The sequence below is a fragment of the Etheostoma cragini genome, chromosome 13 (assembly GCF_013103735.1).
Source record: "Etheostoma cragini isolate CJK2018 chromosome 13, CSU_Ecrag_1.0, whole genome shotgun sequence".
Lineage (NCBI taxonomy): Eukaryota > Metazoa > Chordata > Actinopteri > Perciformes > Percidae > Etheostoma > Etheostoma cragini.
Window position 1 is genome coordinate 8,017,236 of NC_048419.1, and position 19,282 is coordinate 8,036,517.

The 19,282-nt window shown below is 42.2% G+C and overlaps 2 protein-coding genes across 3 annotated transcripts in view; both read left to right on the forward strand.

The window, feature by feature from the left end:
• The first annotated feature begins 271 nt into the window (after positions 1-271).
• vps11 (VPS11 core subunit of CORVET and HOPS complexes) lies at positions 272-17,499 on the forward strand. The gene is made up of 16 exons (XM_034889522.1): positions 272-465; positions 1,248-1,396; positions 1,495-1,630; positions 1,732-1,895; positions 3,542-3,789; positions 7,054-7,255; positions 7,347-7,498; positions 7,699-7,885; positions 10,019-10,162; positions 13,231-13,428; positions 13,580-13,741; positions 14,881-15,014; positions 15,117-15,319; positions 16,098-16,269; positions 16,469-16,691; positions 16,923-17,499. The coding sequence occupies exons 1-16, from the start codon at positions 324-326 to the stop codon at positions 17,085-17,087; spliced, it is 2,781 nt and encodes a 926-aa protein (XP_034745413.1). The 5' UTR covers positions 272-323; the 3' UTR covers positions 17,088-17,499.
• An 836-nt stretch (positions 17,500-18,335) lies between these two features.
• The window catches only part of hyou1 (hypoxia up-regulated 1), a 20,426-nt gene continuing 19,479 nt past the window's right edge, over positions 18,336-19,282 (forward strand). For both annotated transcript variants that reach the window (XM_034889520.1, XM_034889521.1), the window contains exon 1: positions 18,336-18,591. The gene's annotated coding sequence lies outside the window, so the exon portion shown is untranslated. The remainder of the gene's footprint in view (positions 18,592-19,282) is intronic.

Here is a 19,282-nt window from a genome sequence, read left to right on the forward strand (position 1 = left end):
GATTATAGTTTCTGTTACACTTTAAAACATTGAAAATAACGGAACCATCTACACTTGTACAGTGCTCCAGTTACACATATCTAACTATTTAGTGATCTTCCATAAACTGTATTCAGGATCGAAGAATAACAAAATCTGTGCAGTGAAATATCAAGGCAACAGAAAGTATGTGTTAGATATTATAAATGCCTGTCTAATGCTTATATAGATTATGAAATTAAGTGTTGACGGACAACAATAAACTAAATACGTTTTATTGTTAGCCCACGTGACTCCTGTCACATGACAACGCCCTGTTAAAGACACTGCTGCTAACTAACAAAATGGCAGCGTTCTTACAGTGGAGAAAATTTGTTTTTTTTGACAAAGACACGGTGAAGGATCCTGTGGATAATGGGAAAAACTTTGTTTTCCCAAGCGGAATATCGGCTTGTGACTCCGGCCGGGGTCATATTGTTCTGGGAGATATCCTTTACCAGCACTAGTTAGCTAACGTTAGCTCAGATAATGTTGTTGTAGGTTACTAACAGTGACAGCTGATGCTAGCCAAAACTCAACAAACAGCAAACAGAGGTTATTTGGTAACGTTACCTGTACCGGGAAATTAACAACTTTACCTTCACAGTAGCTCGAAGCAATGGGCTAAAGACTGAACGAACGGTAACGTTGCTTAATGGGAGACGTAATGTGGGAGCTACTTTCCATTTGGGTTTTATATTCTACACACTGAACAGCTATTACGCTTAATGACTACTGATAAACCCACAGTCTTCCACCTCATAGTAACGTTAACTAGCTTACAAACTAGCGAGTCGCGTGATTTAGTTTAAAGCAGGGAATTTTATTAAAATAACATTCTGAGCTTCGGGTCTGCAGGTTTTTGTATGTCAATATCCGTGTCAGTCATGGTAAGGCGGTATTGTTACAAGTAGTCCGACATAAATAAGTGTTAGTAGCTACTGGATGAACAAATGGAGGACATGTTCTCTCTCTACACTAGCTTTTTATTTTTGAAGCACCAGCTAAACATGTTTTATACAACACTGCCCTGCAGAAATACATAATTATTGGTCAGCAGGGTGAAAATGAATGGAATTTGTTCGACCTTCTAGCAAAGTGTGTAATGACAGTCTAGCTTTGGTTCCCATATATCCTAAAACCACAATGACCACAGGAATGACCGCCCCTGGCATACATGCCCTCTTGCTACAACTGTACCTAATTGTCCTTAACTTCTACAATGTTACATATGGATGGCAAAATCTGGCTTCTGACACGCTCCCTGCAGTTCACATCTTTTCAGGCCTACAAGTTGCGGGTAACACATCTCTACCAGCTGAAGCAGCACAGCATCCTTGTGTCAGTGGGGCTGGATGAACAGGGAATAAACCCTCTAGTAAGTGAGCAGTTCTCCAGAGAAGCCTAAAACACAGAACAATTGTGCCCATGACTTTATTGGACCACCACTGAACAGAATCGGTACTAACTTTTCAGGTAAAGGTCTGGAACCTTGAAAAGAGAGACAGTGGAAATCCTCTGTGCACTAGGATTTTCCCTGCAATTCCTGGCAGCAAACCAACTGAAGTTTCTTGCCTCAGTGTACACGAAAACCTCAACTTCATGGCAATTGGTAAGAAAGGGTGTGCTGTCTGTCAGTTGACCCAGTAATCACTGCTTGGTTAACAGAGTTTTCTCCTCCCAGTTTATAATGCTTGTTGTGTTGCTTGACAGGCTTCACAGATGGCAGTGTGGTTTTGACCAAAGGTGACATCACTAGAGATCGACACAGTAAAACTCTGACTCTGCACGAGGGAACCAGCCCAGTCACAGGCCTTGCTTTCCGCCAAATGGCAAAGGTCACACATCTGTTTGTTGCCACTCTGGAGAAAGTCCATGTAAGTCTGCTCCCTTGTAGAACATTTGAGTGCATTTGTCTGTATCTTCAGGAAGGTTTAATTAAGGCACGGCGCCAGGATTCCAGTTTTGGATGGGCCAGATCAATTTTGGGTGGTCATTAAATTAAAACATGTTATCAAATCACTGTTTAACCTAATACAAATGACTAATATACTGTTATATCATCTGTGCTAACATAATAGAGATTTCAATAGCTTGATGCTCTTTAAATATTTTGTAAAAAAACATTGTACAAACGTTTCGTTGTACAGGACGACCCTATCCGTGACCGCTCTCCTTGGTTCTGACCAGAGAAGAGCGCTTTGGAATCTCCATTACGCACCATACCTGGCTGCGCTATTACGCAAAGCCCCATAGACCTACTGTAACAGTGGTCAGTTACCTTAGTGTGATTCATGTTATAAACATACTCAACAAAAGGAAATAAATCACATTAACAACAGACTCAGCGCCCATAACAAGGGGACCCATGAGGGAAAAAAAACAACAGTAACAAGCTGATATAGAAATGAGCCTGTAGGTTTGTAACGGGGTATGAATTGATTATTTTAATATATCTCAATACAGACAGAGTAGCCTTCACATACCTTACTCTTATCCCCTCATGGTACACAATTAAACTAGCTAAAATAGGCCTAGAAGAAGCGAACAGGGAACAACTAATTTCCTCTTTTTCTCTCTGCTATGTTACTAACTTTCAACATGTAGCCTACGGATTCATCGCATGTGTCTAGGTCGCCTTGCACACACACACACACACACACACACACACACACGGACACAAATTACAGCAGTATTTGGCGGGGTTTGTTCTTGAAAATGTCAATGATTTCATCAATGTCGAGAGTTACTGTAAGCTCTCTTTCATATGTCAACAGAGACATGAGGCGAGACGTAAGCATGGTGCTCCTGTTTGGTGTTTTAATCCGGTTGACACTGGAAAAGACGCGTTCAACTGTACAGGACGTCATCAGTGTTATCTTAGCTTTTAGGAAAGCATGGATATTTGGGAAAACGTCCTCATTGCATATGTCCATTACTTCAACAAGACTTTTGAGATGTTCTCCTCTAGTTTTCTTCCTCTCTATGAGTTGCACAAACACTGCGAGCTCCGACTCTGACACGGTTATGTTGAAGCGCTTCCCTGCATCGTTGAGAGTGGCCAAGCAGGTGGTGTTTTTTGTATGAAGGCAGGAGACATCAGGACCGCTGCAGATGCCATGAGGCCATAGGAGTCACTGTGGAATCGAGTGTTCAGTTCATTAAGCTGGCAGTCTATTAGCGCGTTGGAAATGTTGCTCAGATCACTGTCACTTAACAAACAACTTTTTTTAAATTAAGTTAAAAACTATTTAAGATTTAGCCTATTTTAGCACAAATTATGAGATAATTTGCAATTTTTTAATAATTCTTTATAATTAAAATCTATTATTTTTTTTTTCTTTTAATGAAAATTTGTGGGTGGGCCTGTTGAAAAGTGGGTGGGCCTAGGCCCGTCAGGCCCACCCATGACGCCGTGCCTGGTTTAATGAGAACCTAATAACGGTCATTTTCTCAACCTGAGGATGACTATACTGTACAGTTCTTCTATGCCGTTCTGACCTCCTTGTCTGCCCCTGCTCAGTGCTACACCCTGTCCATCAAGGAATATCCCAAAGTAGAGTTGGACACCCATGGCTGTGCGCTGCGCTGCTCCTCCCTGGCAGATCCCTCCCAGGACTCCCAATTCATTGTGGCTGGGGATGAATGCGTCTACCTGTACCAGCCTGATGAACGAGGTCCCTGCTTTGCCTTTGATGGACACAAAATGTTGGCCCATTGGCACCGCGGATATCTGTTTCTACTCATCAGGGATACAAAGTCACCCAACAAGTAAGGACAGCTCTGAATAAATTGGATGAAGGTGAATTGATCATTGTGGGGATAACATTATGGTTGACAGGGGCGGATTTAGTCATTTTGAGGCCTAAGGCAAACACAGGCATGGGGCCCTCCACAACCCTTGTACTCCCCCTTTTCAGTCCTTTTTTTTCACTGTATAGGAGCCAAGACCTGCTTATCTTTTCTCCATTCTTCATTTGCATGTAAAAGTTACTGCTTGTAAATCTGCGCCCCTCTTGTTTCTTGAAAAAAACTCTGTCCCTGACTTGTTATGTTTCCCTCTGCAATACTGAGCAGCGCTTTCTGTCTGGCAGCTGTTTTGGCAAGAGTGCTGGATCATCTTCAATCATAACACCTTGATTAGGGTGACTGCTACTCACGAGGTCTAGTTGCTGAGTATTATGTGTGTCACCATCTTCGTCATTGCCATAGTTATCATCATGGACAGTGAAAGCAGTTCCGTAACCATATCCGTTCGAAGGATCCTGTAAGGTTGTCTTGTATGTAGCCCCCGCATCGCTAGAGCAACCTGGGCTGACACTGTCGGTGGGAAGCACCTCAATGTTAGCATTGCTAGCACAAGCACCGGTGTTCCGGTTTAACGAGAGTCCATGTTAACTGGCGACCGTCAGCCAAAAGCGTCTGTTGTTGTCGTAGTGACGACAGCTGTTGAAAACGGGAAGAGAATACGTAGCTGTCCGCGTGGATGCCTTTTTGTTAAGTTGTCAATGAAATGTGAATGTGGAAGGAAAACAGGAACACAGCGTTGCTCTTCCTGTTAATGTCTAGAATACGTTTTATTAAATACACCTTTTCGTCTTCAGAGCCTGTTTGAGTAAACACATGTCACGTAGAAAAGTATTTAGCCCTTTTAAAAGTAGAAAAAAATGAATAATGAGTCCCAACTTGGATTCGAACTCGTAGCTGCCGTTGTGAGAAAATATATAAGACTCAAGGGCCCAACGCAACGCGCCATAGCATCGTATCTGAAACTGTTGAGCATGGTTTCATATCAACTCAAACGTCACACAGCGTCTCTGAAAATGAAGAGACAGCCAGATCAACTGGTGACCACACCACACTGCGTGCAAATATCTCACAAGTTTTCTTGCTCAGAAATTGCCTTTATTTTGTTTGATTCCCACACGCCTTGTATGTTTGTCAATTGTAAGCACGTTCAAATCCACCTGAAACTCAAATGTCCATCTCTGACAAAACAAATAATAAGTCTCAGCTATCTCATACATTATATCTTTAAAACAGGAGGCAGTCAGATCCAGTTGTGACCACTATAGCCTTAAGCTACTAACATTAATATAAATGATATAGGCTATTTGTGTTAGTAGCTTCAACTTTGAGGTAATAGGCTACTTAACACCTCCTTTGGTCACCACTCCTTCCAGTTGTCAGCTGCAAATGACTGAAATGAACTACAAAAAAAACTTTGAAATTCATAACCCTTATCTCACTTAGTGACTTAAAGTATGGCTGCCTGCGCTCCTGTCCGAGGGCTGTCCATGCTAACTGTTCTGCATATGTACTGTACTATTCATCCTGCACACACGTGTATGTGAAATCATGTTTATTTATTATTTGTTTTGTCAGAGATGAACATTTGAGTTTCAGGTGGATTTGAAAGTGCTTACAATTGACAAACATACAAGGCGTGTATTTTGTGGGAATCAAACAAAATAAAGACAATTTCTGAGCAAGAAAACTTGTGAGTTATTTGCACGCAGTGTGGTGTGGTCACCAGTTGATCTGGCTGCCTTTTCATTTTCAGAGACGCTGTGTGACCCTTGAGTCTTATATATTTTCTCACAACGGCAGCTACGAGTTCGAATCCAAGTTGGGACTCATTATTCATGTTTTTCTACTTTTAAAAGGGCTAAATACTTTTCTACGTGACATGTGTTTACTCAAACAGGCTCTGAAGACGAAAATGTGTATTTAATAAAACGTATTCTAGACATTAACAGGAAGAGTAGCGTTAACGCTGTGTTCCTGTTTTCCTTAACAGCAAGTCACGTTCCAAACGCGACGGACAAGTTTCTTCAGACTACACTCCAAAGACAAATCAGAGAGATAATGTACACGTCGTTATGTTTTACATTTTAATGACAACTTAACAAAAAGGCATTCAATCGGACAGCTACGTATTCTCTTCCCGTTTTCAACAGCTGTCGTCACCACGACAACAACAGACGCTTTTGGCTGACGGTCGCCAGTTAACATGGACTCTCGTTAAACCGGAACACCGGCTTCTTGCTGATCTTTGGTAACGTAATGTTAGTGTTGTCAGTAGCCGTCGTGAAAAAGGTGATACCTTTGGAAGTTTTGCTAAAAGTTTTCTGCTTTTTCCCGCTGCTTCCTTTTTTCAGAACCACTTCGGTAGCTTCGCTTCATTTTTCAACCGTCTTTAGCCTAGCTACAGCTTACAGCATGCTAAGCCGTTTGTTTACAAACACACGCTGATGCGCAGTAGGATAATGGAATAGTCCAATGTAGTGGGGACTGGGCGGGGAGTTTCTCATCATGAATTAAACAATCGGAGAGCACTTTAGCGTTTCAATGTTTAGATATATAACTAATTGGTGAAAGGTAAGACAACAAATCGTAACCATAAGTTTATGAAGCGTTTTAGGGGGCCCTTGGTAGCTTGGGGCCTAAGGCCTACCTTTTGCCTAATGGTAAGTCCGCCTCTGATGGTTGAGCAAGTTCATTGGCAAGAGTGAGGCTGTGATTGTTCCAAGTACTGCAAGAAAGTCTGCCGTATGTCCCTTATTTTTGCCGGATGTCCGTCACCTTCCTCAGTCTGTATTGGCATTCTAAACTCCTAAAGGACTATGGTTAACTGCCCAACAGATCTCTGCAGGGTAAATCCTATTATTATAATTATTATTATTAATAACACTGTCAGGAAAACTTGCTTTGCCTCACATTCTGGGGTGTCACCACAATTGCAACATGCTTGAAAGTCCCCCCCCCCCCCCCCCCCCCCCCCCCCCCCCCCCATTTAGGGCAGTGCAGCACATTAGGCTGTGCCAGTAATTTAAAAGAAAATACTTGCTTACCGGACTGATTTTACAAGGTGAAAATGAAGTGTTTGAAATTCCAGGTTTTAGTCCAGCAATTGATGAGCAGCTTCCCACATCTCACTCTTTCCTATGCCTTACAGACATTACATTATAGATTTACATTACAATCTAACTGTAAAGTTTATCAGACTGTTTATTGGTTACGTTTTCTACCCAGGACAGAGTTTGGTAGCAGGGAGAACTCTCCATCAGACAAACAGCTTCTGACCATCTATGACCTGGACAACAAGTTCATTGCCTACAGCGCCTCTTTTGATGATGTCATTGATGTAGTGGCAGAGTGGGGCTCCTTCTACATCCTTACTAGAGATGGAAAAATGTTTGTTCTTCAGGAGAAAGACACGCAGACCAAACTGGAGGTGAGTCCGGAGGGTATAAAATAAACCCACTGTCTAATCCTGTACGGTGGACCCGGCAGCAGGGTTGTAACCTCCTTAATTGTCTTTTAAGATGCTGTTTAAGAAGAACCTGTTTGTGATGGCCATAAACCTGGCGAAGAGCCAGCACCTTGACAGTGACGGCCTGTCTGAAATCTTTAGACAGTACGGTGATCACCTTTACCTGAAGGGAGACCATGACGGTGCAATCCAGCAGTACATTCGGTAATCGCATTACTGAACATTATCCAGGGCTTAAACTTTGAGTTTTAGATCGGACCGGGATATATGCTATAGACTCTGAGAGGACTGCGTTGGGATTGACACAAAGTCACGCCTAAACTTATTGCTCTATCTCGCACAGCCTTCGGAGACTGTGTTTTTGATCAGTGTCCATGTTATAACATCACTGTATTTTCCCACAGCACCATTGGGAAACTGGAGCCATCGTACGTGATCAGGAAATTCTTGGACGCGCAGAGGATCCATAACCTGACGGCATATCTGCAAGCCTTGCACAGGCAGTCTCTGGCCAACGCAGACCACACCACACTGCTGCTCAACTGCTACACCAAGCTGAAGGACAGCTCCAAGCTGGAAGAGTTCATAAAGGTGAATGACCTGTAAAAGTAAGCGATGAGAAGGGACGTGCAAAGGATTTTAGAGGGGCAGGGACCTAAATTCACTTATTATTCCATAGACAAGATCAAACACTTAAGTTCCTGCACTCTGCTGTATTCTTTACACCTTTTAGGCTTTTATTCATCAATTTAGGATTGAAATGTCATTATTTATTATAAAAAAAAAAAAAAGGAAAACATTCAGGCGCCAGTTAACAATTCCATCCATCTATCTTTGTCCGCTTATCCGGTATCGGGTCGCGGGGGCAGCAGCTCCAGCAGACAACCCAAAGGAGGCATCCTTACCAGATGCCTGGACCACCTCAACTGGCTTCCTTCGAATCAAAGGAGCAGCGTCTCTACTCCGAGCTCCTCAGGGATGACTGGGCTTCTCACCCTATCTCTAAGGGAGACGCTAGTCACCCTCCTGAGGAAACCCATTTCGGCCGCTTGTCCTCGGATCTTGTTCTTTCGGTTGTGACCTAGCCTTCATGACCATAGGTGAGGGTAGGAACAAAAACTGATCACTAGATCGAGAGCTTTGCCTTCTGGCTCAGCTCTCTTTTCATAACAACGGTGCAATAAATTGAATGTAATACCGCACCCGCTGCGCCGCTTCTTTGACCAATCTCCCACTACATTGTCCCTTCACTCGCAAACAAGACCCAAAAGTATTTAAAATCCTTCACTTGGGTGTATGGACTCATTACCTACCTGAAGAAGGCACTCCATCGGTTTCCTGCTGAGAACCATGGCCTCAGATTGAGAGGTGCTGATTCTCATCCCAGCCGCTTCACACTCGGCCGCAAACCGATCCAGTGTGTGCTGAAGGTCACAGGCCCTATACACCCAGAGCTTTCAGCATTTCTGGATGGATGTGATCAATCCCTGGGGCTTTGCCACTGTGGAGTTGTTTAACTCCCTCAGCAACTTCCACCAGGGAAATTGACAACATCCCCCTATCATCCTCCAGCTGTGCCTCTACCGTAGAGTAGCTGGATTGGAGTAGCTGTGTCAAGGAATAAACCTCTATCTATGGGCAACTGCTCTACCAACTGAGCTGTCCAAGCGCACTCTTTCTGCACATTTAAACTCCCTCATATAAATAAAATTGTCATTTAATAAAAATAAAGTCACAGTATTTCAAGAACAATTCCACGTGGCCGACAGTCTGCTGTGCATTACGTTAATGCTCTGCTGATATGGTAGTTTGCCCTTCAGACCATCTGACAGACACAGAACCTCTTTGGTCCTCTCTGGATGAGACAAAATTAGGGAAGGAGCTGTAAAGGGCTCTTCATTGGATGGTTGAACACGCATAAATGTCACAATTGTTTGGCTTACTGCCTACACAAATGTTATTGTGGTGTTAACTAAACCACCACAGATGGAGTGAAGCTAAGAGCCGCTTTGCAGTAGGAAGAATCCTGGAGTCTAGTCTGTCTGTAAGCGAGGGGGAGAGGAGACAGTGATCTCATAATGATATCACAGAAGGCAAAGCACCTGCGATAATGTTCGTCACAATTCTAAAAAGCAACGCATAAGCCATAGTTAAGGTGCAGGGCTATTGGACACTGGTTTATTTTGATTTAAGATAGGCCTGAATATTTTTAGTTAAGATTCCTTCATCCCTTGCCTCCAAAATTACTGAAATAATGGCTTGTTCATAGTAACTCATTACACTGAGTGTCTGTCGAATGTCTATGCTTGCATATGTGTGCAACTAAGTATACGTGCAGTCTTCACTAAAGAAAATGCTCGGTTCCCACCAAGGAGGAGCACCAACTCCCAACCTGATATTTTGATCCAATCAATATATCTATTCGGCAGGGCAGGCTGTGCGCAACAAAACACATCAACACATTCAAAGACCACTTTTTCTCTGGGAGGGCGAATGGCAGCTGTTCAAGCCCCCTCCCCGCTCTGTCTGTGCATGTGCCAGGTGCTGGTGGAGTTTTTTTCTGATAAATACAGATAAAAAAATAAAATAAACAAGGTGAAGGAACTTGTACAGTAAAACAGCTTCTTGACGATGAGATAAGTGGTTTCCATTAGAACAGCTGGGCTTCAGTAACGGTACAACACATATATATAACAGCATGGTCCTCCTCCTGTGTTTCAACAGAGCAGTGAAAGTGAGGTCCACTTTGATGTTGAGATCGCCATCAAGGTCCTTCGGCAGGCCGCCTACCATAGCCACGCTGTTTTCTTGGCTGAGAAACACATGCACCATGAATGGTACCTGAAGATCCAGCTGGAAGACCTCAAGGTAAAAAAATATGCATGTAGACATACAATGCAAGCCAAAATTTGTGCTGAAATATAATTTTTTTTTCTCCGGTAACAATTTTCCACAAATGTCACACCACTTGAGTTTCACTCAAATCTGAACACACAAACATCATAATGTGTCAAGTCTTTTGTTGTAAACGTCTATCAATCTGTTTTAAAAACTTAGTGAAAAAAGGTGCTGCTTCTATTCATCAGGGGTTTCATTTAGAAGCGTGGCATACGCACAAAACAGGGTTGAAAATGTGCATACGCCACTTACCATGCAAATGGTTGGATTTCTGCGTGAGGACCGCAGAATGTGCTCCTAGAGAGATGGAAATCCTGACATCTCCGTTTAATTTTCCCTACCGTATGTCCAATATGACAGTCTAAAAACTGTTATTAGGATGTAGGAAGAATGCGGAATGGAAAGAATTAACTGATGCTGTCCACAATGTTGAATCCGACTCAGTTTATTTAATTTATACATCCTTGACATATGTATGCTATAGTCCTAATAATAATATACAGCCTATTATTGCAATCACTTAGGCCTTCATGTAAATGTACCTATATAATATAAATAAACACACAGTAGCAGAGTTTATGCAGTGTTTTTTTATTTTACACGTGCAGAGCCAGGCCACCGCAAGGTATTAGACTGGACCACCACCCCGACCCGGCCTCTTGACAGCAAAGGGGCTGGAAAACAAGCCAAAATATGTCCGCCAATAGCAAAAAGAAATCGTTCACTTGTGGCCATTAACAACACTTTAAAAGACAAACGAAAACCTGAAGAATAAAAATGTTGTGCATTTTCATGTTTCCTGTATTGAATATCATTGCCACACATAACAATATACCGTTTTTTTAAAGCGAGGAATGATATCCTGTCTCCTTGGTATATCCCCCAGTTGGGTCTGTGCTGGACACTGCTCTCAGGGCATCAGGTCATCTGACTCTGTCACTACATCCATGGCACCCTATGTTCCTGCACAATGTTGTGCAGAGTTTCTTGTGGCCTACACTCACGTTCAAATTGAAAAATGGCTTGCCTTGCGTAAGAATCGGCGTACGCCTGTCCTAAACTTGGATTAGGTCGTATTCACGTTGCATAAATGTGGGCCAATGGGAATTGGCGTTGCACATGTTGAGGTGGTGAACTGAACAATACACTTACCTAAAGGATTATTAGGAAAACCTGTTCAATTTCTCATTAATGCAATTTATCTAATCAACCAATCACATGGCAGTTGCTTCAATGCATTTAGGGGTGTGGTCCTGGTCAAGACAATCTCCTGAACTCCAAAATGAATGTCAGAATGGGAAAGAAAGGTGATTTAAGAAATTTTTAGCGTGGCATGGTTGTTGGTGCCAGACGGGCTGGTTTGAGTATTTCACAATCTGCTCAGTTACTGGGATTTCACGCACAACCATTTATAGGGTTTACAAAGAATGGTGTGAAAAGGGAAAAAACATCCAGTATGCGGCAGTCCTGTGGGCAAAAATGCCTTGTTGATGCTAGAGGTCAGAGGAGAATGGGCCAACTGATTCAAGCTGACAGAAGAGCAACTTTGACTGAAATAACCACTTGTTACAACCGAGGTATTCAGCAAATTGTGAGGCCACAACATCCACAACCTTGAGGCGGATTGGCTACAACAGCAGAAGACCCCACCGGGTACCACTCATCTCCACTACAAATAGGAAAAAGAGGATACAATTTGCAAGAGCTCACCAAAATTGGACAGTTGAAGACTGGAAAAATGTTGCCTGGTCTGAAGAGTCTCGATTTCTGTTGAGACATTCAGATGGTAGAGTCAGAATTTGGCGTAAACAGAATGAGAACATGGATCCATCATGCCTTGTTATCACTGTACAGGCTGGTGGCGGTGGCGAAATAGTGTGGGGGATGTTTTCTTGGCAGAGTTTAGGCCCCTTATTGCCAACTGGGCGTGGTTTAAATGCCACGGCCTACCTGAGCATTGTTTCTGACCATGTCCATCCCTTTATGGCCACCATGTACCCATCCTCTGATGGCTACTTCCAGCAGGAAAATGCCACAATGTCACGAAGCTTGAATCATTTCAAATTGGTTTCTTGAACATGACAATAAGTTCACTGTACTAAAATGGCCCCCATAGTCACCAGATCTCAACCCAATAGAGCATCTTTGGGATGTGATGGAACGGGAGCTTTGTGCCCTGGATGTGCATCCCACAAATCTCCATCAACTGCAAGATGCTATCCTATCAATATGGGCCAACCTTTCTAAAGAAGGCTTTCAGCACCTTGTTGAATCAGTGCCACATAGAATTAAGGCAGTTCTGAAGGCGAAAGGGGGTCAAACACAGTATTAGTATGGAAAAATCAGGAGAGAAAGAGACTTTAGGGACCATGACGATGACTGGTTAATATGACGATTAAATTCCCTAAAGCTGCGCTCCTGGCTCTATGTACTCTTCCCGAGCGTCTGAGCACAATGGTCCAAAGATGGAATAAAAGAGCTTTGCTGTTTCTGCCTTCTTCTGTTCTTTTGTTCAGCTCATACGACAACAGGTCACAGGAGTCTCCCCTACACGTGCATCAGTGCATTTGACAGCTCACAGAAAGTTATTCTGCAGATAATTTAAAGACAGTCCTGGTTACATTCAGCATGTTTAAACCTAGTATATTTTTATTTATATTATTATAACCCTATTAATATGATATCAATGGTTAGGGTTAGCAATATAATCGCACCGAACAGCTGATTCTTCATGCAATATTTGCTACATCATTTATTTGACAAACCCGTTTACATTGCCTATTTGTTGCATTTCACTCTTCATCTACAAAAGTAGAAAAACCTTTTCAGTGATATCTAATTACAGTTTTGTCTAATTTTGTTGCTTCCCTCCAGCTTTTATAATTGGATAATGCACTGTATTTATTTTTTTATTTGACATTATTTAAAATTATTTAAAATTTTGGATAGAAACATGGCTTTGTGCTTCCCGGTACATATTTAAAACCAGCAATGTTACATGTTCTGTGGCTTTACTATGTTTCCCTTCCAAAACCCAGAACTATCAGGAAGGGCTGCGTTACATTGGACGTCTGCCTTTCGAACAAGCTGAGAGCAACATGAAGCGTTACGGAAAAACGCTGATGCACCATGTACCTGAAGGTACCACGCTGCTCCTGAAGGGTTTATGCACCAACTACCAACCCAGTGGAGACACAGCTGAGAAAGACAGCCTGGGCAGCGGTCTGGTCAACAAGGTCAGTCTGCCTTTGTTTTATTTTCTGTTTAAGTCTAACTCCTTTCATTTTCATGTGATGTTGTATTATCCCTGTGGTCTGAAAATGTTCAGAGTACTATAATGTCAGAAATGTTCTTATAAATGACTGTGCATCTTTGTTTTGGTATAAGGCCAACTCCGAGGAATTCATCCCAATTTTTGCCAACAACCCCCGCGAGCTGAAAGCCTTCCTGGAGCACATGATCAAGGTGGACCCCCGTTCTCCCCAGGGCGTGTACGACACACTGCTGGAGCTCCGGCTACAAGACTGGGCACACGAACAGGACCCTGCGGTCAGTCCAAAACACACAAACTAGCTGTTAATCCTGTATTATACATTTATAATACAGTTTGCTGCACGTAGAGATTGCTGTGTTTTGTTATTCCAGATATAAAGGGTGCTTTCACACCTGAGCAATCTGTTCTGTTTTAACCCTGGAGTGTTTCATTGGATATTTATGGTTGATTTATGATTTAACATTCAAATCCATAACCTATTATGACCAACCATTACTGGTTGTCTGTGTGACAATACATCATCATCTCTCCCCTTGCCTCGCTGTCTACCATCTTCTCATACTGTTCGTCGTACCTCTCTAAAATATTAGAAACAATAAAGCAGAACCAGAAAACCCAATACATTATAAATTTGGTGTTGCTCCATTATTTTTGAGAGCGGGAAGTGTCGGCGAGTTTCTGAGATTCTGTCCAATAGATAAGCGACTGTTTCAACCGTGTAACCTGTGTTGTAGTCAAGACCACCTAATCCAAGACTGAGTCATTAACAAGATAAAATTGTATTGAGACCAAGCCAAGACCAAGACTTTGAGGGGTTGAGCCAGTCAAGACCAAACAGCTGAAACTACATCTCTGAAGCATACAGTAGATTCACAACAAGCTAACGTGTATAGCTAATATTCTCTATATCCCTTTGGGTGAGGGGTGAAGCTGAAGACTTTCTGAAGAGTTTTGGCACAGTGGCAGATTGATAACGTAAGCAAGCTAGCTTTGGTAGCATCACTTAACACTTAGCCTACCTTTCTTTATGCCTGCTTACTAAGTGCAGAAAAAAATGTTTGGAGGCCACAGCTGTGTCTGTTAAATGTAAACGGACTGTTCTTAGATAGCGTTTTTCCCCATTTAGCGTTACATTGCAGAATTGACACACTGCGATCGGTTTTCTTTTAGATATTGTTATGCAGATAAACACCTTATGGTTCAGGTAACCACATTGTATTACCGAGGATTTGGATGACATCTCCCAGACAGCCAGAACTTCCTCTCCTGTCTCCTACCATTCACTTTTTAACTTCACGCTCGAATAGCACCGAGTCTACCGAACTATAGGTGTTAAAATCACCCTTAGAAGGCTTTGCAGAAATTTTGCTTAACGCAGTAATAATATTTTTTTTCTAATGCATATGTTTGGCAGAGAAAAAAGGTCCTGCAGGGGGAAGCTGTGTCACTGTTGAGGAGCGACAACACTGTGTTTGATAAGGCCCTGGTCCTCTGCCAGATGCACAACTTCAAAGAAGGCGTCCTCTACCTTTATGAGAAGGGCAAACTGTAAGTGAGAGTGACAGAACACCATCTGAATATGTATGAAGCAGATCGTGCGTGTGTGTCCATGTCAGGACTATAGGTAAATTGGACATGATCTGTGTGCAGGTACCAACAGATTATGCACTACCACATGCAAAATGAGGAGTATGGAAAAGTGGTAGAGGCCTGCAAGCGCTTTGGGGATCAGGAGGGTTGTCTTTGGGAGCAGGCGTTGGGATACTTTGCCAGAAAAGAAGAGGACTGCAAGACCTACATCAGTGAGGTCCTACATCACATTGACCAAAACAACCTGATGCCTCCATTACTTGGTGAGCTAGTGGACATTTTACTTCATACCTGCATGCTGAAAAGCTCAGGTATTTTTCTGGGATTCTGGGGTTTGTATGACTTTTTTTTAAAGTGCAAACCATAATCAAAGCACTACTCTATCAATAATGAAACATGATCCACTACTCAACTTAAGATATGGTCATGCTCTTTTTTAGACATATGTCCAGGTTTTATAGCCCTTGGCCACTAACTATGTCTCCTGCAGTAAAAAAAATCAATTATTTTACAGAGATCACATTCTTATGCACAAATAAATAACCACCAAACACTCAACAGGTGCTTTTGTGGCAACATATGCTCTTTTCTCCTCTGCATTCAATTCATTGCAGCATTGTTTTTTTTTTTTACTAAAATTGTTCAGAAGATTTGGTTTAGAATCCGATTATCGGTTCCAAAGGGAAGTACCTAACTAGGTTTTCTGTTTCTGTACCCGCCACCATACTTCCAGGAGCTTCTAACGCTGGGATTTACAGGCAGCTTTTTTTCTAACTGCATCTCCTCTGCCGCACTGCAAAATTCAACTTTGGAGAACAGGCGGGGGATCTTCTATGCTAGTTGTGAGGTCAAAGCCAGACTCTGTCATGCTTGCTGCAGCTCTGCACTTGTGTTCTAATATTGCAGGAATACTTTTCACCTCAATGAGGAATATTGTCACGTTTTAATATTGCGTGTATTGCTTGTGTCTGTATCTCTAGTAGAATGTTGTTTGAAAAAGAAGCACTGTATTCAATTTGTGTTTTTTATATGCTGCCGTAGTGGTGCAAACACTGGCACACAACTCGACAGCCACCCTCTCCGTCATCAAGGACTACCTCATCAATAAGTTGCAGAGGGAGAGCCAGCAGATAGAGGACGACGAACGCAAAATCCGCCAGTATCGGGAAGAAACGGCTCACCTTCGCTCTGAGATCCAGGAACTCAAAACAAGGTGGGTTGCATGAAGGATGGCATTTTGGACAGTCAGGATACATATGTCATTCACCAGTCTTGTTTTTCATTGATAAACACAAGTTCCTTAGTGGAATTCTGTCATCTAATTTTTGTGAATTACATTGTTGTTGGGGGGGAGGGGGGGGTAGAGAGTTTCCTATATGGCTGTAAATTGTAACCCTTCTTTTTCTACCCAGTGCTAAGATATTCCAGAAGACCAAGTGTAACATGTGCAACAGCCCCCTGGAGCTGCCGTCTGTTCATTTCCTGTGCAGCCACTCCTTCCACCAACACTGCTTCGAAAGCTACGCTGAGAGTGAGGCGGAGTGCCCAACCTGCACTCCCGAGAACCGTAAGGTTATGGACATGCTGCGTGCCCAGGACCAGAAACGTGACCTGCATGACCACTTCAACAGACAGGTAACGATATCTGAGCTTTGACTAGAAGGATGTTAACCAAAAACATTAGAAGTTCTGTGTTTGTTCGTCTTTTGGACTTCCTATCATTGATCTAATCTAATAACCTGCTTTACTCATTACGTTAGACTTTGGTGTAATTGTAACAGTTAACTGCAGAGCAGGGCACTTTCCTGAAAACCCCAGGAACGTTTGAGTTAATGCAAGTTCTTGTGTCTGTTCCCTGGTTTTCAGTTACGCAGCTCTAATGATGGTTTCTCTGTCGTGGCTGACTATTTTGGTCGAGGAGTTTTTAACAAACTGACTCTGGTCACCGACCCACCTGGCAGCAAAACCATTGGGAATCTGGAAGTCAACCTACAGAGAGACCTTCTCATCCACACCAAGAGAAACTGTTAAAAACCTCAGCTTGTGATTATGGTCTGAATCCTACCTTAGCAGGCACTTTGTGTCCAGCTTCACTTCAGCACAGGCTCTCCACCACACGCTTTGCTACTCGGGATGTCTCTTTATTTAGCAGCCGCCTGCTTTTATTTCCTGTGATGGACCTATTTGCATAATTGTTGTTCCTAGTCTTGTTTCACTGGGGACTGTATAAATGTACTTTAGTTAAAAACATGTACACTGTGTCTTCAAACCTTGCTGAATTACACCTTGGCGAATTTTGCTTCGATGTGGTTGCTTGTACTAGTAATCTTGCACATAAAACTAAAACACATAAAAAGTTAAAATGTCTGTTATTAATAGAATTATTCGAAGTCTTTCACTCTAACTTGAGGATTAAAATTGTGAATAAAGTCCTTATTAAGTGCACTTTGTCAACGTAGCATTGTCTCTGGGCTTTATGGGTTTTGCTGTTTGTAAAGTGGATTATTTACAACACTAATTTTATATTTACATACAGCTTTAAAACATTTGTCATCCATCACTTTGATTTATTAAAATGATCTTCAGTTAAAATATAAATGAAAGTGAGTAAATGTAAAATTAACTAAATCAAATAATTTTAGGGAGCCATGTGGTTTGCTCAGACTTTACCTGAAGTGTCATCAGTCGGTTTACGCCCACTGTCTGGACGTGGACCAATTGACTGTAGCTAGAAGTATTCCGACGTCACTCACCTCACGTGGACCAATCACAGGACAGTGCGTGGAGTGAGGTGGGCGGGTACAGGAGCATTGTCGGATGTTTCACCGGGCGCCAAATAGGCGGCGTGGATTACCAGAGCCAAAGATGTCTTCCTTTCAAAACAAGAGCTCATAAATTGTGTCCGCTATTCCTATTAGCGAACACTAGCTTAGCCCAATTAACGCACATGACACGTTTCTCTGAGTTTGTTTAACCAGCTAATGCTATTAGTTAGGCCGATTCAATAAAACTTTACTTTGATAATGACATTAACAGCAATGTATGCTTTTTAAATTCATTACATAATGCCTTAAGTAGTTACTTCACTCACTCAGTTTAAACACTTATCTGGGTTGGGTCGGCGGGGGCAGCAGCTCCAGCATTAGTTACCTAGATGTCTATTTAAATGCGTTATTAACAAGATTATTCATTTTCAATTTGGTATCCAATCAAAAATAACTATTTGAGTCGGTTACTTTACCTGTCTGTTAGTCCGCTATGTGTTTTGCACTTAAATGCCAACCGGAAACAGTATGTGTGGTTCTTGTTAGCTTCACATCCGTTTTTCTCCACGCAGCGGCTTCGGTGGATCCAATGAGGTGACGCCGCGTTCCGGGCCCAACAGCGGAGAGCGAGCCGCCGGTGATAAGGGGAACTAAAAACGACCAAGCGTGTCAACGAAGAGGCTCTGAATCAAGCAGGACTAGTAAAACTAATCTCAGAACCCGGCCAGACAAGCCTAACCTACACAAGCATTTGTGCCGGCTGAGGAAAGGTAAGTTCATGCTATCAGCACAGTGTGTCAATCATGCTTTTATACTGACGGTTGTCTGACAGTGAGCTAGCTAACAGAAACGTTAGCTGTCAACTTATGTTAGGGCTATTTTGTCCAGTTTAATAGTGATGCCTTTTTAATTGGAAGGGTGCAAAGATGGTCCACGTTGTCCAGTTGCGTTTGAATTGAACGGTTAATTGTTAACGTTAATTATGTAATTCTAAACAAAAATGGTTGTATCTAACTTGGCTGTATAACGTTAGCTAAGACACATCAGCCACTTACACTGCAGCTGACGTTAGACGTTGTCTAACGTAATCTACAAATGCCAAAAGACTAGACTTTGTTTTTTCTTTTCTTTTTCTTCAAATAATGTGGGTTTAAGTTGTTCATCCATTTTGCATTCATGCGTCACTGCCTAACATTTAGAGGTATTACTATGCAAATTGCCTGATTTTCTCTTCTTTTAACAATATAAAGTTAACCTTAGTTAATCTGAATGCTAAACTCTCACTACAGTATGCATTTGCATAATTGAAAAACCCTTATACTCCCACATTTCTATTAATCTCGTATTTCCACTTGAGTTTAGAGTGGTTTTCTGTAGATATTGAACTTTTAACTGACATCAAAGCTTGACAATGATTGTAATGCCACGTGTTTGGAAGTGCCAACACATATATATATATAT